This window comes from Phodopus roborovskii, unplaced genomic scaffold, assembly GCF_943737965.1.
Source record: "Phodopus roborovskii unplaced genomic scaffold, PHOROB, whole genome shotgun sequence".
Classification (NCBI taxonomy): Eukaryota; Metazoa; Chordata; class Mammalia; order Rodentia; family Cricetidae; genus Phodopus; species Phodopus roborovskii.
In genome coordinates, this window is record NW_026126410.1 from 20,282,482 (window position 1) to 20,306,864 (window position 24,383).

At 39.3% G+C, this 24,383-nt stretch overlaps 1 protein-coding gene across 2 annotated transcripts in view; it reads right to left on the reverse strand.

Moving 5' to 3' along the window:
* The window catches only part of Wdr70 (WD repeat domain 70), a 211,064-nt gene that overhangs the window by 173,176 nt on the left and 13,505 nt on the right, over window positions 1-24,383 (reverse strand). Inside the window, exons 4-5 of one of the 2 annotated variants that reach the window (XM_051182513.1) lie at window positions 24,016-24,136; window positions 19,500-19,698 (exon numbers count right to left, since the gene is read on the reverse strand). In XM_051182513.1, coding sequence (XP_051038470.1) covers window positions 19,500-19,698; window positions 24,016-24,136 — 320 coding nt within the window. The remainder of the gene's footprint in view (window positions 1-19,499; window positions 19,699-24,015; window positions 24,137-24,383) is intronic. The other variant, XM_051182514.1, reaches the window with a different exon arrangement.

Genomic DNA, 24,383 nt, shown 5'->3' on the forward strand with positions numbered 1-24,383 from the left:
TCAAAATGGCTCAGTGGGTAAAGGCACCTGCCATCAAGGTTAATGACCTGGACCCCAGAACCCCAGGATAAACACGGAAGAAGAGAATAAACTCTACAAGCTGTCCTCTGCCATGGTGCACACGTGTGCACATATTAATGAATGTGTGCATACAATAAACATTAATGTAATAAAAAATAAAACTTTTTCAAATTATATTTGATATGAGATTTGTGCCCACATAGATAAAGAACCATCTAGTTGAATAATAAAAGTATTACTAACTAAAAGAATGGGAAAAATATCTGAATACCACATTTCTCTAAAAAAAAAAAAAAAAAAAACAAAGCAATGATAAAAAAAAAAACAAAGTAATAGTATGAAAAGATGTTCAACATCATGTTTCACTAGAAAAATTAAAATCAAAACCAAAATAGAATAATACTTTGCACCTACTGGAATGGTTGCAATAAGAAAGACTAATATGCACTGACAAGGCTGTGGATCAGGTGAACGTCTATTTATATCACTGGTAAATAGTAAATGACTAAGCCACTTTGGAAAATAAATGTACAGTTCCTCAAAGTTTTATAAACATTTATAAACGTTTGACTATGCAATTTCACTTTTAGACACACCTCTCTCAAAAAGAAAATACAGACCAATACAAAAACTTGTGAATACAATGCTATGAACAGCATTACTCAAAATAGCCAAAAAATTTAAACAAGAAAATGTCTACCAAATGATAAATGGAGAAATGAGGTTTACTAGGTAATGGAATATTATATGGGAATTAAAAACTAATGAAGTACTGATTCTTCCTACAGCACAGATGAAAACAGCTTAGTGAAAACACTAAGCTAAGCAAAAGAAGCCAAACAAAAGGCCACATATTGTATTATTCCTAATAGAAAATGCCCAGAACAGGGAAATCTGTGGAGACAGAAAGCAGATAAACAGCTCCTAGAAACTGAGGGTAGGGTTGGGGGAGGACAAGCCAGAAAAGCTGAAGATCATAGAGTTATCTTTGAGATGAAAATGCTTTAGGGCCAGATAATGAAGGGCTGGAGAGACGGCTCAGTGGTTAAGAGCACATGCTGCTCTTGCAGAGGCCCTGAGGTCAGTTCTCAGCACTGTCAGGTTCCTCACAACTGCCCTTAACTCCAGCTTCAGGAGATCTGACACCGTGGCAGCCATGTGTGCATAAGCATACCCAGATACATGAACATACACGTATTTTAAAATAATAGTTTTATTTAAAACACTTTTAAAGAAGAAAATAACAGATGTGAGAATTATACAATCCACTGAATATACTAAATACTACCAGATAAATACACTTGAAAACAGCAAATTTTAGGATATACGGACTAGATTTCAACAACCCTGCTATTAAAATATAAAGGGAAAATAGCAAACACAGATGTGGCACAAGGGAGGAGCCATTCCACTCTGCTTGAGAAGCAGGAAGGATTCTTGCAGGAAAAAAGTGTTCTCCTTTCACAGGGAAGAAAAGACCCTAGACTGTAAAGAGTGAAGTCTTTCTTCGTGAAGAAGAAAAGTCTGCCACAACATCCCTGGCAAGGGTCACTGCTCACAAAGGCTGCCACACCAATGGCATTGTGCTAAGCACTGGCCAGGATCCAGACACAAGGAAAAGCTTGTTAGAAAAGTCACAAAGGTTGTCTCCAGCTTGTATGGCATGAGGCATGAGATAAGGTGAGGATGGGGTGATGGATATCCCTCAGAGGCTGAAAGGGGACAAGCAGTGAGGTAGGACATATGGTTCATTGAGCACACGAGTGTGGTCACAGTCCCTAAATTTGAAACCTGACACACCTTTTAACTACTAGGCGTCTGTGGAAAGTTACCTAATGCTTTTGAGTATGTTTCTTCATCTGTCCAAAGGACTTCACAGGTATTCTGGAAAGACTGGGTGAATTCTTTCATTTCAGCACTTGGAACTTTGCTGCTCCAAGTAAGCACTCATTGTGGGTGCTGTAGGTGTCTAGACTTGAACACAAGCTTATTTCTAGGTGATGTAAGAAACAAAAAGGGAGCTGGCCATGGTGGCCCATGTCTATCATCCCAGCACTTGGAAGGAAGAAGCAGTAGAAAGGACTGCAAGACAGGGAGCTCGTAAGACTGCTTAGCAGGTAAAGGCATCTGCCACCAAGCGTGAGCTATGCTTGCTTCCTGGGGCCCACATGGTGAAAGGAGAGAGCTGACTCCCACAAGTTGTCCTCTGACCTCCACACATGCACCATGGTGTATGCATGCCTACACACATACAATATTTAAATAAATTAAGTGTAAAAATATAATGAAAGACTGCAAGTCATTTTCAGCTACATAAAAAATCTGAGGCCTGAGACTATCTCCAAAGCTAACAAAAATAGTAAGGATGCTGTCAGGAGGCAGAGGCAGGCAAATCTCTGTGAGTTCTAGAATAGCCTAGTCTACATAGTGTGTTCAATTCCAGCCAAGGCTACATAGGAAGGTCCCGTCTTTAAAAGAAAAAAAAAAAAAAATGGAAATAGTGCAGATACAACATTTTAGCTTTCCAGTGAATGGCTTACTTCTTGAAGCACTTTTGTTTTTCCAGACAGGGTTTCCTAGTAGCTTTGGAGCCAGTCCTGTAACTCCCTCTGTAGATAAGGCTTGGCCTCAAACTCACAGAGATCTACCTGCCTCTGCCTCCTGAGTTCTGGGATTAAAGGCATGAACCACACTAACACCGCCTGGCGAAGCACTGCCTTTTGTGACAGTAAAAAAATCAAGACTATGCCAATAATTTCTTTATTTAATGAAAACGGGAAAAAAAAATCTAGTCTAGAGTGTCCCACACATTGTGAGCTGCAAAAGAACATCCACTCCTAGATCTGCACAGAAACAGCAAAATTACATTAACAGTTGCCAGAGGCCACACTATGGGAATCATGCTGCTGGTCTTGTTCTTGTGACAGTTTATCTCACAATTAGCTGCACTCCTAGCCGAAAATGAACAAACATTCTTTCAGACAAGGATCGAGGTCTGGAAACTTTTTAAAGTGAGTTCTACTTGGACAGCTTTTATGCATGTGTGCTAGTCTGTCAATTCAGAACTAGGGAGATGGCTCAGTCTCTCAAGTGACTGCCACACAAGCATGAGGTGCTGAGTTCAATCCCCAGCACCCACATTCTAAATACACAAATGCCAGGCAAAGTGCTGTGTGCATATAATTCCAACACTGCACAGATGGAGATAGGAGATTCCTGAGGCCTCCTGGCTGCCTGTTGTAGCCAAATCCATGCTAAGTCTTCTAATTTATACACACAGACATTAGGGCAAAAGATCAAAGCAGCCTTCTACTTGACTTTCAAACACCGTGCTTACACCTACTGAACGGAAAGGTGACACACCACTGGGCCGAACTGGAACCCAGATGCAGAGAAGGAGGACAAGACCAGGCTGAGAAACACATAGAGACAGCTGACCTGAACAAGGAGGAGCTAACGAGCCCCCCAGACTGATAGCTGGGAATCCAGCATGGGACTGACTCAGAACCCCTGATTATGGGTCTCAGCTAGAAGGCCTGGGCAGTCTAAGGAACCTCATATAGTGGAACCAGGATGTATCCCTGGTACACAAAAGGACTTTGCGAACACACCCCCCATGGAGGGATAACTGCCTTAATCTAGAGACAGGAGAGAAGCCCTAGTCCCTACTCCAAATGACTTGACAGATTCAGATGACCCCTCCTGGTGAGCATCACCCTACATGTGGAGTGGGGGGGGGGGGGTATGGGAAGGAAGGGTGGTGATGGGGACATGAGAGGGTGGGAGAGAAGGAAAGAAGGAAGGAGGAATGGAAGGGAGGAGGGAGAGGGAAGTGGAATCATATGTAAAATAAAAATTAAAAAATAAATTAATAAAAGGAAAGTGACACACCATTTTGCATAGCTATTTCCTTCAGCATTCAGAGAAGTGTGTGAGATCATCATGTGACTTCAGTTCTTAACAACAATCACTACTTGAAAAGATCAACTCATAATGCAACTATAACAACTGAGATTGAGAAACAAGGACAACTTTTTGTTACACTAAATTCAGTTCTAAAAGAAGGATGGGAAGGAGATGCTACTGCCACCACCACCTTCACTGGAAATCATGGCATAACCTGCAATACCAACATTTGGCAGGCTAAGGCAGGAGGATCACAAATTCAATGCCAACTCTGTGACTCATCACACCCAAATGAATAGTTTTAAGGTAATATGAAATATTGGTAAAATAGCCCAGAGATTAAGTATATTCAGGAAAAAAGAAGAACCAGAATAGGAAAAAAACAAGGATAAAAGATGACCAGAAAGGATTCTGTAAGTTGATAGAATATGGTGAAGGTAGGAAATACTCTTAGTTGGAATGGGGGAAAGGTTCAGAGACAGTATTAGGCATGCCACAGGGAGAATACATGAGCACAAGTGGGAAGAAATAATACCATACAAACAAGATGCTCATGGCAGTTTTTCATGATTATAAGAGATGTAGTCAGCACAACTAGATGCAGAGACCGCAGGGCTGCTGGAGACTGCTACCAGTCAGCCTAGCACCAGATTCAGTGAGAGACAGTCTCAAGGGAACAAGGTGGGGGGGGGGGGGGTCACAGCAGGGCACACGATGTTCTCCTCCAGCCTGTGCATTCAACAGGTGTATACAAAGACCACACACACACACACACACACACAGAGAGAGAGAGAGAGAGAGAGAGAGAGAGAGAGAGAGAGAGAAGAGAAACAGAAAGAGAAACAGAAAGAGAAAGAGAAAGAGAAAGAGAAAGAGAAAGAGAAAGAGAAACGACATTCACATCGCAGGTCACAGATGTTTGTTGAACAAAATAAAAAACACTGCTCAGAAGCAGGGGGGACTTGCTACCAGTGTGGGATAATAAGGGCCCCTGAGTGTCTCTAAAGCAAACAGAATAGATCATATCTGGCTTGAGTCAATGAAATGCCCAGAGAAAAGTGACCATGAGCAAGAAGAGCCATTCTTTCATTTCATTCATTAGCTATTTCTTGAGGGCCAACTCGATGCCAGGCACCTTTATAGCCACTGGAGGAGACACAGTATAGAGACAATGTGAATGCCCTCACAGAATGTCCATTCTGGGTGGAAGAGAGATAATGAGCCAACAGTTGAGGACGTCAGATAACAGCAGTACTGTAAAACAGTGAGAACAGCAGAGGCCTGGAGGAGCCACTTTGATATAAAGTAGCAAGAAACTATAATGTAAACAAAGGTCCAAATAAGACAAAGGAGCCACCAAAAGCTTTGGGCATCTGGCCATGTACATTTACAAGACCAATAAAAGCAAGGGCTCTCTTTGGAGCATTATAGTTGCTCAAAGAAAAGCAGAAAGGACAGTGAACAAGACAATAAGTTAAAAGGGATAAAGCATAAAATTTATGTGTAAATCAAGTCAAGCAAGACCTCAGAGTTCAAGGCAAGGAATCTGCATTACTTCTCAAGTGATAAGAATGAACTAGAGGGTTTACAATAGAATCATAACAAGACTGGATTTATATGGTTTAATTGTGTTATCAGAGGAATAAGTATTATTTGACCTTACAAATAAAATCATAAATTATAAAGTGCCTATATGTAGAATTTCTGCTAGCAATCTTTATCCTGTAACTGAAACTGTATAACTAAAAAGTTTTAAGATGAAATGTAAGACTATGTGCTTTAATTAAAAGTAATCATTCCAGCATTTATCTCAAACTACTTAAATCACTTGTGCCAATTTGTAAGCAGTATTACTTAACAAAGACCTTGGGCTAGGCATAATGGTACACACCTGTAATCCTAGCATTTTGGAGGCAAAGGCAGGAGATTCACAAGTTCAAGGCCAGACCTGGCTTTTAAAAAGTCATTTCCCCTTCCACTATAAGCAGGAGACAGTTGGAAATGGAAATGGATTCTTGCCAAAATGTCTCTACTTCCCCCTAGTGCCCATGTCAGAGAATGAGGCTTCAAACATGAACGCGGTGGACTTGGAAGAAAGCTTCTAGCACCCTCTGTGGACAGAACTTCACAGATCTAACTTTTTATTTGTAATATTAATCCTCCTTTGAAGTTAAAAGTCATTCAGGTCCCTCCCTTTGTTTTAAAATAAAATGGCTATTCAAAGTCAGCTTCAAATTGAAGTGACCTAATATAGACAAAGTAAACAACAGGACTGGCAAGATGGATCAGGAGGTAAAGACGTCTGGTTCCAAACTTAATTCCACATGGTAGTACCTGAGCACACTGTCCTCTGAATCCCACATGCAATTGCTCGCACACATGCACACATGCACACATGTTCACACATACACCACACACAAATAAATAAAATTATTTTGTGTTAAAACAGAATAGCAGTGACAAAGGCCAGCATGTTTATATTATATAAGGTAACCTTACACTGTTTATCACTTCATCAAACTTGATGAGAACATTAACCACTTTTAACTCTCCATCCCTTCCCTGTGCATGAGGAAGGAGACTGACTGATACAGGTGGCTGGCAGTGACCAAGTCCAAGGGAATGAAATGCTTCAGACCAGAAGACAGAGAATCACAGTGGTGGCCCAAACTTGGACTCTACCACAGAACGTGCCAGCCAGGGAGTCAGACAAAGTTCATGGAAAACAGGTGTTCACAGAGAAGAAGTCACTGTTACATTTAGCCTTTAGTTACAGTCATAAAATTCAAACTTGCAATTTTCTGTAGTAATGTGAACCAGGATAGCAATGAAAACAGGAGGACAATGAAAAAAACCTTAATGATTGCAAAGTCACCATTTAATTGCTCATTATAACCTTTGTCTTATAAAAAACAGGATTACATACAAACAGGAATTGTTCTTTTTTAAAGTGATTTTTCAACTCTTTGACATTTCTCATCTGAACTGTTATTTATTCATTTACAATAAGAATACAAATAAACCCTCAAATTCTACTTGAATGAACAAAGTTACTACCCTCCAGATAAGTAAAACTGAGTAAAGAATGAGTAAAAACGAAAGTTCATTATTAAAGTAATATATTAACATTTCCAATCAACTAGCTTAAACAGTTAACACTAAACCCAGATGTCAGCTAATTACTAAAGTAAAATGTGCATATTAAAAGGGGTTGTAGATGTCAATGCATTTGGCAGAGCCCTTGAACAACGTGTACAATGAGGTCCAAAGAAAACTCCAGTTCCTCAAACTCCAAGGTGCAGTCCAAAACCCCAGAAATGGGTTCTCCCTGGACTACAGGAGGCATTTCCCTTACCTCTGACAGAAGGACACATGGCCACCTGTGGTGCCTGTTAGTATATCAAAGCTCATGCTGGCCTCCAGGTGCCTGGCTTGTCCCCCCTCCCCATAGCGACAATAAAAGCCTTCCTATTAACCATATCACAGAACAGTCATCTTTATACAGAGCTCTGAGTTCAGTCTCCAGCATTGCAAAATGATAGAAAGCCAACAACCAGGGGCTCAAAGCAGTGATCCTCAAATAAAGCGATGGATGACACGGGAGCTTCTTAAAGTTCCAGGGCAGTGTGGGCACTATGGCAAGATGCTGACGAAAAGGGGAAAAGGTAATGCGATCGCAGTTTGGCTTTGCCGTTTATGTCCTAATCTGCATGTGTTCTGGTGCTTTTCTGGTCATTTTACAAAATGCTGTCACTAGGACACAAGGAACATGATTTACTTCACCTCATTCCACCTTAGGGTAGCTCTCATTGTGTATATTTAGAAAAGGCAGAGATCATGGTTCTTATAGAGACGGTTTACTTGCATTTCTATGCTCTTATTTCCATTCTCTGCTTCCATTAGCATGCCCCGTGATTTAAAAAAGAATGCTCAAATGTCATAAAATTAACAGTTTTAATATGAAAACAAAAAACATCCAATTCCACATAACAAGCATTCTCTCTATACTTGCTATTCATAAAACACTGTGCTAGAGGCACTAGAGTTTTTTAAAACTATTAGAGTTTACCAGACTTATATCTGAGGTCATTATGTAACCACAATAGGGAAACAGCGGAGGTAAGCACACAAATAACAACTTAACACTGGAACAAGTTAAGTTTGCCACAGCAAGCTTAGGAAGCAGCACATGCAGCTGGCATCAGGAAACGTGGTGTGGAGAAGATCACACTTGAAATGGTTCTCTATATTAGGGTTACTACTGCTATGAGTAAACACACACCACGACCAAGAGCAAATTGGGAAAGAAAGGTTTATTTGGTTTACACTTCCATATAACTGCTCATCACCAAAAAGAAATCAGGACAGGCACTCAAAAAGACTGAAATCTGGAGGCAGGAGTTGATGCAGAGGCCATGGAGGAGCACTGGTAGCAATTTCTATGCTAGTTAGGTTACTATTGCTATGATGAAACACAGTGCTATGATGACCACAAGCAAGTTGGGGAGGAAAGGGTTTATTTCAAATCTTAGTCCATCATTGAAGGAAGTCAGGACAGGAACAGGGCAGGGGACTGGAGGCAGGAGCCGATGAAGAGGTCATGGAGGAGGGCTGCTTACTGTCTTACTTCCCCTGGCTTGCTCAGCATGCTTTTGTATAGAACCCAGGTCCACCAGCACAAGAATGGAAACTCCACAATGGCCTGGGCCCTCCCAAATTGATCAGTAATTAAGAAAATGCCCTACAGGCTTGCCTAAAGCCCATCTTATAGAGGCATTTTCTAAACTGAAGCTCCCCTCTGAAGACCGTAGCTTATGTCAAGTTGACAGCAAACTAGCCAGCACACCCTGAAGGTGAGTCAGAGTGTTAATCAAGAGGAACCAGAGGATGTAAAAGGAGCCCTACAGGTTTAATTAGAATCAGCCAAAAATCAGCACGTACAGCACCTTGCTTTATACACATAAAGCCTGTCTGAAGGTCAGAGAATGGAGCTTGCCACTAGCTAACCATAGAGGTCTGGAGGTCTGTACAGACAGACAGGAAGTGACATAGCTAGGCAGAAACAGGATATAAGCAGGGAGAAACAGGAACTGGCTCACTTGTCTGCTGAGACTCGAAAAAAGTAAGGTGTGGCAGTGTCTTGCTCCTTCTCTCTGATCTCTCAGCATTTTCTTCTATATCTGACTTTAGGCTTTTATTATCTAGACCAATTAAGTACTCATTTACACCAACAGATTTCTTTGTCAGAGAGATTTAATAGGCAAAAGAGAATAAGTTTGATTTGTCTATCATTCAAGGCTTCTATTTTAGCCTATTCTGATGGAAGATTTAGACATGTCCATAAAAAGGAATTGGGGACTGAGTTGCTTATTAGCTTTAGAAACAATCGGGGTGATGTAAAACCTCCTTTTAAAAATGTTGATCATTTTGATAGGAATCTGAGCAACAGTGGAAAAGTTACCTTAAATGCCCGTCCCTGAAAATGAGATTGATTACTAACTTATCCACCATCATAGAGCCCTCATCTAGTAGCTGATGGAAACACAAGCAGACACCCACAGCTAAACCTGAGCCAAAATGGAATCCACATGCAGAGAAGGAGAAGTGATAAGAAAATAGGGACAAGACCAGGCTACAGAAACCCAGAGACAGCTTAACTGAACAAGGGGGAGCTAATGAATCCCCAGACTGATAGCTGGGAAACCAGCATTGGACCAACTCAGACCCCCTGAACATGAGTCTCAGTTAGAAGGCCTGAGCAGCCTAAGGGACCTCAGACAGTGGAACCAGGATGTATCCCCGGTGCACAAAAGGGTTTTGGGAGTACATTCCCCATGGAGGGATACTCCCTTTACCTAAAGGTGGGGGAGGGAGGTCCTAGTCCCTACTCTAAATGACTTGACAGATTTTGTTGATTCCTCCTGGAAGATATCACCCTCCCTGTGGAGTGGGAGGTGGGGGGATGGGATGGAGAGAGGGAGGGAGGGAGATGGAACTGGGATCAATATGCAAAATAAGAAAAAATAATAATAATAAAAAGTTAAATAAAAAAATGTTGATCAAATTCAATTGAGGAAAAGTTATGCTGTTTACTGTTATAACTTGTTCCACTACAGAGTCACGTTCCCTAAAGGAAGCATTTAAAATGCACATTCTCTGTTGAGACCTTTTACTGGAAATTCTTCTGTAAAACAAACACAACAAATCAAAACAATCTCTGCCTTCATTTCCCAAATAGCATCTCAATAGTTTTGCAAATGAAATGGATACATATTTCAGCTTAACTAAGATCTTTGCTGAGGCAAGTTTTATAGAATGTTCCCTTAATTCAATGAACTGCAAAGATTGCACTTCATTTCTGAAGAAAATAAGCAAACAGCAAACCAGACAGGCACAAGAGAATTCACGCATGCTGGCATAGGAACCAAATCCTAAGAGTCTAAAGATTGCATTTAGAAGCCACAAACTTTAGTTTTCTGTATTTTTGGTTAAGGCAGGGTCTCACTACTTTGCTCAAACTTGTCTCAAACTCATTACCCTACTAATGCGCGCGCGCACACACACACACACACACACACACACACACACACAGTCATTTCAATTCCAGATCATAGGCAAACTCTCTGATAACTGAGCTGTATCCCCAACCCAGGCACCTTTCCATTCATTTTTGGTACTGAATAACTCCATTGTTTTTGTGTATACATTTTAATAAAGTGTGTTTTGTTCCTTCATAGAAAGTAGCTTTTGTTCAAAATACATGAATAACATCAAATAAATATACTGTAAATATAGATATATACAGAGAGTATACATTATGAGAAATTAACAATGGCTAAAATTTTAAAATCCAAACTAGAGATTTGCAATATGATAACCAAGTATCAAATACTAGGGATAGATATGTGCTTGGAGGATAGCTACTTTATCATTTTCCTTTGTATGAGAAGCATTAAATTTTAGCTGGAATCTTGACTACTAAAAATAAATGCTATATTTCTCAAAAGGAAGAAATTAAGTTGAAAGTAAGTAGCCCCTTTATCTCTTCTGTCTTCCTGCTGACAGATCTACAAAAATTATGACCACAGCTTGAACATCTATCTTGAAGTTCAAATAATGATGGCAGGATTTAAAAGAAAAAAGTAATTATCTGTCATATACTGGACCTGTAAACTGATTTAATGCCTGATTTGTAGGGAGAGAGAAAAAGATTTCTATCTTTGCTCAGCATTTTCTGCCACTAGCAGCCAAGTCAACAATGTACTAAGTAGTAGAACAGGCCGGCTGTTTGCCACGGACAGGCTTCCAAGAATGGGGTGTAAAAATAGTGATGGGCAATCCAGGTGTAAAGAGCAATCCACCATCTAATGGCCAGACAGAAGTAAGCAGGTAAGTAAGTTGGGCTAACTAGCTCATCTCTGTGGAGAAACAAGGAAACAGAGATGTTCACTGACTATTCAATGAACATTTTAGGTGCTGAAAAGTCTCATATTTTCCTTTATATACAAACACATCAAACACTAGATTTACTAATGTTGAGTATTGTATGTTTTATAATAGAATCTCTGAATTTTTAAGTCTATGAACTACAAGCTATTCAACCAAAATGAAGCAATATAACTAGTTTAGTCAGTCTCTTTTGGGCTAAGGTAAACTAATACCAATTAATAATCTCACTTTAACTTAGGATTGATCATGTCGCTTTGTTTAATAAGCAGAAATGTCTAGATCAGCAAACATTACATGAAAGTTAGCATTTCAATCCTAATTTTAAAAAGTATATTTATACAACATCTTTTTGTTGTTGTTTTGGTTTTGTTGATGGTTGGGGGTTTGTTGTTGTTTGGTGTGTGTGTTATGCTGTGTTTTAGACAGGGTCATACTATATAGCCCTATGTGGTCTGAAACTTAAAACTCCTTATCTTCCTGCCTCTGGTTCCCAAGCACTGGGACTACAGGAGGCCAGAGAGGTCATCATACCCCTTGAAAATGGGGCTACAGATGGTTATGAGATGCCATGAGAGTACTGGATATTAAATTAAATCCAGGTCCTCTGTAAAAACAGCCACTGCTCCTAACAGCTAAGTCAACTCTCCTGCCCCTAAATAAATCTTTTTTTTTTTTTTTTTTTTTTTTAAGGAGGGGGTTATCAATGATGGCAATAATTTGGTGCCATCCCCTACCCAGCAAGGGCAGAGCTCGGTTTCCCATTGTTTTACTTTTCTCTTCATTTTTCCAATTTATGCTTTCTTACACTGCTGTATCAAGTCATTTGGAAGTAGGTAAGATATAAAACTATTCAACAGTACCTAAGAGTTATTCTACATTCATATTCATTGTTGTTCCAATTTGTCTTTTCTTTATCTTTGAACTTGGCTGCTTTCCTATATGATGTAACAATACTCTGAAGATTAAGTGCTGCCTCTGGACTGCTTTGCTCTCCTCTCCTAGGCAACAAGTACTACTGTCTGTGACATGACTTGTGTTATGGAGTGTTTAACCCTGCAGCCCTGAGAAGGCACTGAAATAGATGATCCCACAGCAACCGGTCCAGCTGAGAGGCTAAAACAGGAGTCTACATGAGAGAAACAACATTGAGTTTGATCTTAAGATGTGTTGAATTTAGAATATGGAGCATAGAGCTTACATTTCATGAATAATCAGAAACTGAACTGTAAGCTAGACTGAACAATACCAATCACTAGCTGCCAGGTATGAATCCAAGTTAAGAGGGTAAAAAGATGTAAGAAACTACCCAAGACCAAGTGATAAGGTAAGCAAAGAAAGGTCCTTAGAAAATGCCTGTGACTAGATTAGGGCAAAGAAATATGAAATAGTAGCAAAAATATAAATACTACTGGAGTTTGTCTGTTTTATCCCATGTGTCCCCATAAGTAGAATGTGCCTAACAGATAGCAGGTGTTTGATAACTACGTCTTCTGAAAAAAAAAAAAAAAGGGTCTGATGGGAGATGCCATTCTGTATATGTTTCTCATACTGGTTAATAATAAAGCACTGTTGGCCAATAGGAAAGGAAGATAGGAGGGACTAGGAGACAAGGAGGAAATAGGAAGTAGGAAGGAGGAGTCAAGATGGAGAGTCTGGAGAAAGCAGTATGCCGCCGGCTCCCCGGTAAGAGAAATACATAGATCAGCAGAAATGGGTTAATAATTAAGGCAGAGCTAGCAGATAAGAAACAAGTAACTGGGCCAACAGCATTGTATCAAATACAGAGTCTCTGTGTATTATTTGGGGCTGGCGGCGTGGCGGCAGGACAAGACCAGTGGCAGCAGGCGGAAAAAACTGTATTCCTTACAGATGGCGCCCAACGTGGCTAATAAGAACTTACACTTAAAATTTAACAAAAGCTTAAGAAAGGGTTTTACAAACAAAAGAACAGAGACAAGCAAGGTTTCTTGGTAACAGCATTTTTCTCAGTTGAACTCTGCTTTGCTAGAGACAAGCAGATATTCGCTTGGCTCCTTTAAGGGAAGATTCCTGACTCAGCTTAAGCGGCAAAAAACCGCACAGCTTTCAAATAACTCTGCTAACAATTTATTGGTGTGTATGAGAGATGGCAATGGCAGTGACCACATCTCCAAGCTGGCAGCATGCTTTCTGGGTGGCAGCACAGACCAAGGCGGTGAGCACAGCTTTCTGTGCTGGCGGTAAAAGTACCTGCCACCATCTTTGGTAAACCGCGGCTGACACAGCTATGACTTTCATTTTATCAATGTTGTTTACCAGATAAAAGACTTGTGGCCAGACAAAGATAAAGATTTACAGTAAAGACAGATTCATATTAAGAAAAACCTCTAAAGGTTTACAGTGTGTTTTAAAATATACGTAGACATAAAAAAAATGGTTTTAAAGAGACAAAGAGGAACTGGGTGTTGTAGCACACGCCTTTAATCCCAGCACTCAAGAGACAGAGGCAAGCAGATCTCTGTGATTTGTAAAGTAAACCTGGTATGCCGAGTAAATTCCAGGACAGATAAGAGTTACACAGTAAAACCCTATGTCAAAAAATGAAAAAATAAAAGTAAAATAAACAGAGTAATAATAAAGCCACGTAAAGATGAAAAGCTCAGAGAGAATCTGGTTACTGTATGCTATTGTGTTGTCTCTGCATTGTTTGACTGCTGAGAAAATAACAACTGATAAAGGAAATGCTGCTGCATTAATTCAATTTATATATTTTAAAAATGCTTTGACTCCAACATTTAAGTTCAAGGACAAGTTACTGGGGAAAAGGATTTCTATTTTTGTTTCCACAGAAAATAACAGGCTGTGGATTCCTTACAGACTAATGTGGTTTGATCAAGCCAGGCCCCCTGAAACAGTCGCTGATGATCCAACATTCAAAACAGCTTGGACAAACCAGCCTTGCAGACTACAGCCAAGATTTCTGCAACTTCTTAGGATCCCCATGACAGCGCCCCCTATCAGCAGGAAGTAGTTTGGAACGAACGACGCCCAAATTCCCAAATATTGTTTATAAATGTTTGGTTTCATTTAAATGGACTTGGTTATAAATGGGTAATGATCGCAGCCAATTATTTTTAAAGGTAAAAAGGGAATTATGGTATTGATATGATTACTTTGTATTGGAATGGATTTTCATTTATTGATACAATTTAAGGTCAATTTTGTGATGTATATATTTCTCCTTTTGTTTAGGTATTGTGTTTATATAGTTCATTCAGAAACATATTGTATAATGTACTACAGATTATAGATAATTACCTATGATAGTCAAAGCTTAGAGTTAAGTTAGTTAGGTTTTTCAAGATACACAGAGATGTATTTGAGATAGATAGGCATTCTTCAAACCTTTCAAAGACCTACAGAATATGGCATTTAAAATGGATTAGGGTTTTACTTGACAATGAGACATAATTGCTCCTGGTAACACCACCTGCGTCAAAAAGGAAGATGGACATTAAAGAAACACGTTATGGAGTTTACTTCCAATATGGCAAGACTAGCCATTTGGACAAAATACTGCTCTTGTCTGGACTGTTTGACTTTGTGCTATATAAACTGGACATGCAGGGCCCACAGAAAAGTGACTGCTGATTCAAGATGGACATTGCTACAGAGTTCCTGCTTCATGGAAGAGTCTGCGAGACAGTATGCAGGACACAGAGAAAAGTGACTGTCAAACTGCCAATACAAAAAGACAGTTTAAAGTTTCCTGCGTTGCTGAAGAGTCAGCTAGACACACTATGGCCTATGGGCTGAAGATGGAAGATTACAAAAGAACTTCGGGTGACCAGGCAGTGAGTTGTCTCTGTCATTTCTAGAGTTTATATATTATCCTTCTGTGGTCTTTGAAGGACTTGAAGACAGAGAGTTATGGTTACAGTTTTCCTTAGTATTAAAGATAAGTTACTTAGACTTTAGACACACAAAGATATGATAGATGATGGAATATTTTCTTCAAATCTTGCTAAATGTTAATGGACTAAATAGTGTTAACTGTGATTCTTATTTGATAACTGTTATGTGATATATTTTGCTATGTTAAGGTTAAAACCCTTCTTTTTATTTAGACAGAAAAGAGGAGATGATGGGAGATGCCATTCTGTATATGTTTCTCATACTGGTTAATAATAAAGCACTGTTGGCCAATAGGAAAGGAAGATAGGAGGGACTAGGAGACAAGGAGGAAATAGGAAGTAGGAAGGAGGAGTCAAGATGGAGAGTCTGGAGAAAGCAGTATGCCGCCGGCTCCCCGGTAAGAGAAATACATAGATCAGCAGAAATGGGTTAATAATTAAGGCAGAGCTAGCAGATAAGAAACAAGTAACTGGGCCAACAGCATTGTATCAAATACAGAGTCTCTGTGTATTATTTGGGGCTGGCGGCGTGGCGGCAGGACAAGACCAGTGGCAGCAGGCGGAAAAAACTGTATTCCTTACAAGGGTCAAATGAGGCGGCAAACCAAGAGCTCAAAGAAAGGAAAAGTTCAGGCACAGGCCAACCATGCTCTATGTTGTCGAAGAGGTTGAATGAGACCTAAGAAAAGATCTCTAGATTTGGACTTTTTTCCCTTTTAATTCTATTTGCTTTTGTTACTGGTTTGTGTTGATGTAGTCATGGCTGGCCTGGCAAGCCATATATAGGCCAGGCTGGCTTCAAACTCAAAGCAATCCTCTTGCCTAAGCTTCCTAAGTGCTGAAATCACGGGGGTATACCACCACACCAAACTGGATTAGCATATTAAGAGTGTCAGTGACAGGGGCAGAAGCTGATAGCACAGACTTCGAGACAAACTGCTGACATGGGACAAGTTAGTACTTCTGAAACATCGGTAATAGAGAAAGATGATCAGCGAGTAGCTTGGAAACAAAAGTGGATTACAAAAAGATTTTAGTATATTCAAAAGCTTAGGGCCAAAGAGTAAATAAAGAGGAAAAGGCTGGGGGCCAGGAGAAGGGAGAAAAAGAAGATACAAAAGGTTGATGGTATAAATGTAAATACAAGAGAGACAAAAGTAAGAAGAATGCAAAGGCACTTCAGAATGCTCAAGCAAATAGACCACCTGATATACCTAAATTGAAAAAATGTAGACAGCATCCTGGAAAACCATCTCTTATAGTTTTGCTGATTATTACCTTAAAACAGTTTCCTGAAAGAACTAAACTTAGCTTCTAAATCAATAAGTACAAAAATATAGACAAAGGAACAAGACAAAGTTATTTCTAAGGCCAGAAATAATTTGAATTCGATGTTGAAATACAAGCCAATGACTGCTACATAAATTATCTGTAATATATTTATGAAATCATCCATGTATATCCGATAATATCCGTGCTTAAGACATAATTAGAAAAATTCCTTTGCCCAGCTCCATTTCCACTGTTATCTGACCTCAAAAGCTGTCAACATTCCACATATCTGAATTAACATGAGAATACAGGAAAGTCACATGCTCACTTAGAATCTTAAACACACCATGAAGTTTCCACTCATCAAATATGAAACTTTGACATCTGAAAAGGGGAAGCCTTCATTTGAAGGTAACATAATTTCTGAGGCTCTAAGAAAGCCAATGCAAAGTTACATTCCCATTTCAAAATCTTCAAGCTAAATGGTCATCCACCATAAATAACTGCCCCTAACTTTTCAGAGATTCTGTGCTATGAGTCAAAAAGATAAAGAAGGAAATAAAACAGATATAAGGAATTTCCCTACCTCATTCTATATCCTCTCTGAAAGTTTCACTTTGTATTACCATTAAATATGCACTTTTAAAATGCAGTTGCCATGCATCACTAACAGCCTTGCTTTAACTGCCACATAATTTTATACATTTGTAAAAAGTTATAAACAGCTTAAGCTTACAAGTAAACTCCTGAAGCCCTTAACTTAGCCACACTTTGACTTTTCAGCACAGCTACAATTTGGGTTTACTCACACATCAGTTCAGGTCAGAGGCCTGTTCTTCTTATGAAGTTTCTGTGGTAGACAGGCTGATTTTCCCCTTAATCTAGTATTGTACCCTGTGCCTTTGTTGCTTCCAATTAACACTTAGCCCAGACCAAGCTCCTAAAACATGTAACCAGATACAAGGCTCAATCAAATTCTGCTCCTGATGACAGCATTTCTTCAAGCTTCCAAGATGTTTTTCTAATCAGCTTCATCTTCCACTCACATAAAAACATAGCCCTATGTGGTGATCACATGACATTTCACCACCATATATGTGCTTGCATGCTATAGCATATGTGTGTCTATGCTATCCTTTTTTCTCCTCAGCTTTGCAGACTCCTAATAGTCAAGTCAGTCAGTCATAATAAAATACCAGATTGGGAAACAGGAACAACAGAATGTATTCTCATAATTCTGGTGTTGGAAGGCTATAATCAGGGGAATAGCAAATCTGGCTTCTAGTTGACCTGCTACATCCTCAAATAGCTATTCTTTCTGGTCTTGGGAGGAAGGTAAAGAAAGGTAAGCACACATTATCTAGTGTCTCATGTTCTTTTGTTCTCTTATTGTATTGTCAGGGTCTTACTATGAAACCCAGGATGGCCCTGAATTTGTGATTCTCCTGCCTCAATTTCTTGAGGACTGAGATTACAGACCTGAACCGTCTCACCCAACTTTGATGTCTCTCCAGAGAACATTATTTTCTGTGGGCTCTTTTGATTCATTTTAACCTGAATTACTCCCTCAAAAACCTCACTTCCAAATATAACCACTGAAGTTGGGGCTTCAGCATAAGAATTCTGACCAAATACAAACATTTAATCCATTACAAAACCCACTCTTTTTTGTTTGTTTGTTTGTTTGTTTTTGGAGACAGGGGTTCTCTGTGGCTTTGGAGGCTGTCCTGGAACTTGCTCTTGTGAACCAAGCTGGTCTTGAACTCACAGAGATCTGACTGCCTCTGCCTCCCGAGTACTGGGATTAAAGGTGTGTGCCACCATCATCTGGCTACAAAACACAGTACTCCATAACTTAGCATCTCATCATCTTGGTTCCACAGAAGTTTGTGTTTATATAGCACTTTATGGCTTAGATATTTGCTGTGGGTTTTGACTGCCAGTATGTGCTTAAAAAAATGATAGATGGGGTAGTACATATGTTCAACAGATCAAGTCTGTTCACTTGTATTATTGACACCTATACTTTATACTAATGTCCTAACACTATCTGAATTTCCCCTTGTACTTCTGTCAGGGTTTACTTGACACAAATGGAAACACCTCACAAGCACAAAGCATTAGGGACGGACAATTTTTCTGGAAGAGCAAAGTGTTTCTTTTACCATTAAGTGATGTCACTCTTACCACTAATTATAATGACTAATTATTTTTATTTGATGGCACATTTCTGACATTAATCATCTAACTTGCTTAGTATGTTTCTGCTATATTCTGTACTTTTAGCCTTTCAGTATGATTATACTTTAGACATACTACCAATAACAGTAACAGAATAGAATCACAAAATATTTCTCACTTCTGTAATTCACTATCTTATCCTGTAATATCTATTTACCAAAATCTACATTTCTTCCTTTGTGCCTTTTATTGGAATCACTAAATTCTCCTAAATAATGTATAAGGAGAATTATGCTATAAATGACACTGGTAAGAAGATGATGTATTTTTAGGAGAGAACTTGGCACCAGTAATAAAATCAACTACGGGATGGGGACCTAGCTCAGTGGTTAGAAGGCTTGCTTAGCACACAAAAAAGACCCTGGGTTCAATGCCTATCACTATAAAATTAAATAAATTTAAAACTAACTAAAGATAAATCTGCTTTTAAAAACTACTTAATTACATCCATTTATTGGTATGCATGTAGAGGTCAGAGGGCAACTTTCAAAGTCAGTTCTGTCCTTTCCACCCGTGATCCTGGGGATGGAGGCAGGACCCCAGCCTAGAGGCAGGCACCTTTACCAGCTAAGCCAGACTCCTTGTCCAAGTCTGATTTTCATAATCCCTATGTGGTGGCTATTCCACTCATGATTGGCAATTCAGCAGGAAACTCTTCTCTGTATTACTTTACAGATGGAACTCCTCTGAGTTCTTACATAACCTCTGAATACTTACTTCATCTTCTCCTTCATCCTCCAGGTCATCATCATCATCTTCATCTCCTTCTTCACCGAGAGGTGCAGGCAAAGGGCCAAGGATGTCTTCATCCACGGTGTTAACTGGTTCTCCTACCGTTTTAGGGGGTAAAGGAGGGCCAATTAACTCATCATCTGATGAATCAGAACTGTCTTCACTGTCACTGCTGCTTGTGTCCCTGAAAACACAGAAACAGATACTCTTTGCTTCTGCTACAGACCCTTTGCCTCTCCAGGGTATGTCTGGAGACAGCACTAAGTTCTCAGGAAATCCTACCTCTCCTTATAATAGATAAGGTTTTCAAGTACTTTCACATTTGTGGCCCAAGCATTAATTGAATAAAGTATTCAAATATTACTTTATCTCCACCTTTAATCCCAGCACTCAAAAAGCAAAGATAGATCTCTGATGTTTAAGGCCAGCCTAGTCTACACGGAGAGTTCCAGGCCAGCCAGGGTTTCAGAGTAATACTCTGTATTTAAAAAGCAAACAAAATCTAGTTATCTTACTCAAGCACTATCCCTTAGAGCTTCATGAAGTCATTATTACCCATAAAGAAACAGGAGTTCACCAGTGCCTCTGTTAACTGCACTCAATGCAATCGCTGTCATCAAAGGAGCAAATGAAGCCACCCACATGAGGAAATTAGCATTATTCTAGAACTTTGGGGCACAAATTCTAAAACACAAAATATTTTCCAATGATAATCAGAGAGTTACACATTGTTAAAGCACCAAATACAGCCTTCTTAGGTCTAAAAATGTCTTGCTCTGAGCCTTATTCCCACCCCCTTTTTTTTTTTCTTTTTTGACTCTCACACAAACCATCCAATATACTTCTATTTCACCCCCAAAGAGCTGAGCAACCCAAATTATGTAAATCTTTCCAATATCTCATATGATAAATTAGCACTGACTTCTCCCTCTAGGAAGTTCCATGAAAGCAGATATTTCCATCTTGCCCATTGTTCTTCATTTGGCAACTCAATGGTGCTTGATATGCAGAAGCCCTTGAGAACTACTAAGAGGAAAAATGGAACTTTTGTTTCCATCTAGGTTTAACACTGTAGGGAATACAGTCTAACACATGTATCAACCTTACATAAAGAGCTAGCAACTCAAAAAAAAAAAAAAAAAAAAAAAAAAAAAAAAAAAGACCTAATATGCATGACAGCACCCGAAGCCTTGTTTCTAACTGGACAGGGTAAGACAAGCTCACCATGAGGGTCTTTGCTCTGTTGAAACACTCTTGTGGTGGTTTGTTCCATGATTTGTTACCCCCTCAGAGGCTTCAGGGCACACCTTTCTACCAGTCACCATTAAACTAACTTCTTTATTTTGTTCAACTTCATTACATAATGCTCAATTATTGTATTTGATTGTTCACAACTGTTATATACTTCTTAATGCTCCTGCTCCAATATCAACATAGTGAGAACAGAGCTGACTTGCTAACTGCTATAACCCACTGCCTAAGAGTGTTTACCACAGTGAATGTTCAATAAATAATAAATAACAGCTGAATAAATTTATATTCAGTTATGCACACTGTCCTAAAATCCAATTTTCCAGCTATATGAGAAGTCACAGACTTTTTAATGCAAAATCATCTGGGCATTGAGAACACTAAACTAAAATGTTGATCCTTAGCAGCTATGCTAAGTTAACTGTGTTAACTAGTTCAAAAGTGAGCATTAAACTGGGAACTGAGCTGATCCATGTTAATTTCATGGTTCATTATCTAAGCCTAATATGCCCATAAAATCTGGATGGAATATGTTAGCTCCTAATTCCATTTCTGGCTTTTACTTCTAATATTCCCAAGCCAATTTTTTTTTAAATTTAACATATTTTCAGTATTCTGAAAAACAAAGTCCTTGAAATTATGTTGAAAAATGTCTCTGACAGAAAGTAAAATACATTCCATGTTTAAAGTATCCCTTGGTTCAGTGTGGTGCCAAAACAGGAAGTGGAGACTGAAAACCAGTCAATACTGAGTAGGAAGACAGCCAAGAGTCCAGTCCCCTGTCCTGTTTTCCCACCAGACTTGTTTATAAGACATTTGTAACTGAACATTAAATGATGTCTACTATCCAATTGTAATTTAGGAGGAAAATTCATAAGCAAAATTCACTTTTACTATGAATCTCTTAAAAGGAAAGAAAAATGACCAAACAGCTTCTACCTTACAAATTAGATAGTAAGTACATGAAATTTCTTTCCTAACTCAAGTGACAGTCCATTGGCTCACTGATATCTATCTGTCTTTCCTGTCAATGATTTTTGAGTGACAACTTATATTCATAAAATGCTACTGCTGTGAGAGGGAGGACAAGACCAGGCTACAGAAACCCACAAAGACAGCTGACCTGAACAAGGAGGAGCTAATGGACCCCCAGACTGATAGCTGAGAATCCAGCATTGGACTGACTCAGACCCCCTGAATATGGGTCTCAGCTAGAAGGCCTGGGCAGTCTAAGGGACCTCTGACTATGGAACCAGGATGTATCCCTGGTGCACAAAAGTACTTTGAGAGCACATTCCCCATGGAGGGATACTCCCTTAGCCTAGAGGCAGGAGGGAGGGCCTAGTCCCTACTCCAAATGACTTGACAGATTTAGATGACTCCTCCAGGAAGGCATCACCCTACATGTGGAGTTTGGGGGGAGGAAATGGAGTAGGAGGGTGGGGGGGGGGCATAAGAGGGTGAGAGGGGGGAATGGAGAGGGAACTGGGATCAATATGTAAAATAAGATAAATAAATAAATAAAATGCTGCTGCTTCTTCTCCTCCTCCTTCTCCTTGTTATTTCACTTTGGGCTTTTTGATTGAGAAATATCTCATACAGCCCTTGAATTCCTAATCTTCCCGCCTTCACTTCATACAAGCTACGATTACATGTGCCATCATGGCAGGTTCACATAACTTTTGTTTTTGTTTTTGAGACATGGTCTTACTCGACAGTCCTAATTGTCCTGGAACTCACAAAGATCCACCTATCTCTTCTTCCCAAGTTCTTGGATTGAAGGTATGCACCATCACACCTGGCCCATATACCCTTTCTTTAAAGCCATAAATATGGAAGTATTAGGAGATTATCTTTTTCAAAACTAAATTTCAGTAACATTCCTGATTTTTAAAAAAAAGAAAAACTATTTACATGGTATATAATACTGACTCACAACATACTACAAAGGCAAAATAATAATAATAATCTAATATTATTTAAAGATATAAAAACTGAATGGGGTGACATACACATTTAAGCCCAGCACTCAGGAGGCAGAAGCAAGCAGATCTCTGTGACTTTAATGCCAGCCTGGTCTACATAGTGAGTCCCAGGACAGACAGAGCTGCCTAGAGAGACCCTGTTTCAAACAACAACAAAAATATATGTAAGATATTAATGGTTCGGCATGGTGGTACACATCTGCAATCCTAAGACTTCAAGAGATGAAAGCAAGAGAACTATTGTGAGTTCCAGAACATTGACGGTTACAGAGCAAGTCTGTGCCTCAAAAATAAATAAACAAAAATAAGTGTGTGAGTGTGTGTGTGTGTACATGTGTGTATATTTCTCAATGAAACAATCAAGAGTACAGACAAAAGAATGATCAGAAATGAATTCAAACTGCTTAAGTAGCAATTTAGCACTATGTGCATTGCTAGGCATCACAGTACACGCCAGTCCTCAGGAAGAAGAGTCAGAAAGACCAGAAGTTCCTGGCCAGCCTGAGCCGATGGCCAACCTGAGACCCTATGTCAAAAACCAAGAGCTGGGGACACAGTTCGAGAGTAGAGCACTCACCTAGCATGCACAGCCCTCATTTGTTCTCAAGTATATCCTTCCCAAAACTGTGCTAAAAACAATAGTGCTGAGTATGTCACAGTAGCACATACTGTCAATCCTGGCTGCTTTGGAAACTAGAAACACAGAGAAGTCTCATCTCAAAAACACTGAATCCATCCTCAACATGAAGAAAATGAAATGATCACCAAATCAAAAATGCTGAAACATCTTTAGTATAGTATATTGGAATCATACTTGATTCTACAATGTAATCACAAAGATAAGCCAAAAATAAACTAGCAAATAACTAGGCTTCTATTCCAACAAAACACATGGAACAAGTATATTTATATCATTTTTCTCCTAAAACTCTATAAATAATAGCAAATAGCTCTTCAAAAAGGTATAATTTTTTTCCTTTTGCTTATGACATAAAGTTAGAGATTATTGTTGCTGTTTTTTACAGTTCTGGATTCCAAAGCTAACTCTCAGTGCTTTCAGTCTAGGAGTACACAACTGTCTAATGTGGCAAAATAGTACAGATAATAGATACAAAGATATTGTATCTATTGTATTGGGTGGATGGATGGATGGATGGATGGATGGATGGATGGATGGATGGATAAATATCTTTTTGCCTAAATTAGATTACAGACATCTAGAAAATGAGAATGTAGGAGAGCAGCATTTTAAGAAATTCAGGCACCTGGAAGATGACTGTGAGTGCTCTCTGATTGCACTTGAGCTTGATGGTGTTGGTTCAACATCTTCAATTTGTTTTCTTAATTCTTTTTCTCTGTTCATTTCTTCTTCTTTTTCTCTTGCTTCTAAAGATTAAAAGTAGAAATAATTTCCAACAGTTAGACTTTTTTTCAATCAATGTGAGGCTGAAAATTAAGTCACCAAAGAAGATGTGAGTAGAGGTGCTAAGAAAGCAGTTCAGTTGGCAGAGTGCCTACACAACAGGCTCAAAGGCATAGGTCCCATCCCCAGCACAGCATGAACCAGGTGTGATGGCACACACCTGTAATCGAAACACCTGAAAGGTGAAGGCAGGAATTCAGGGTCACCAGT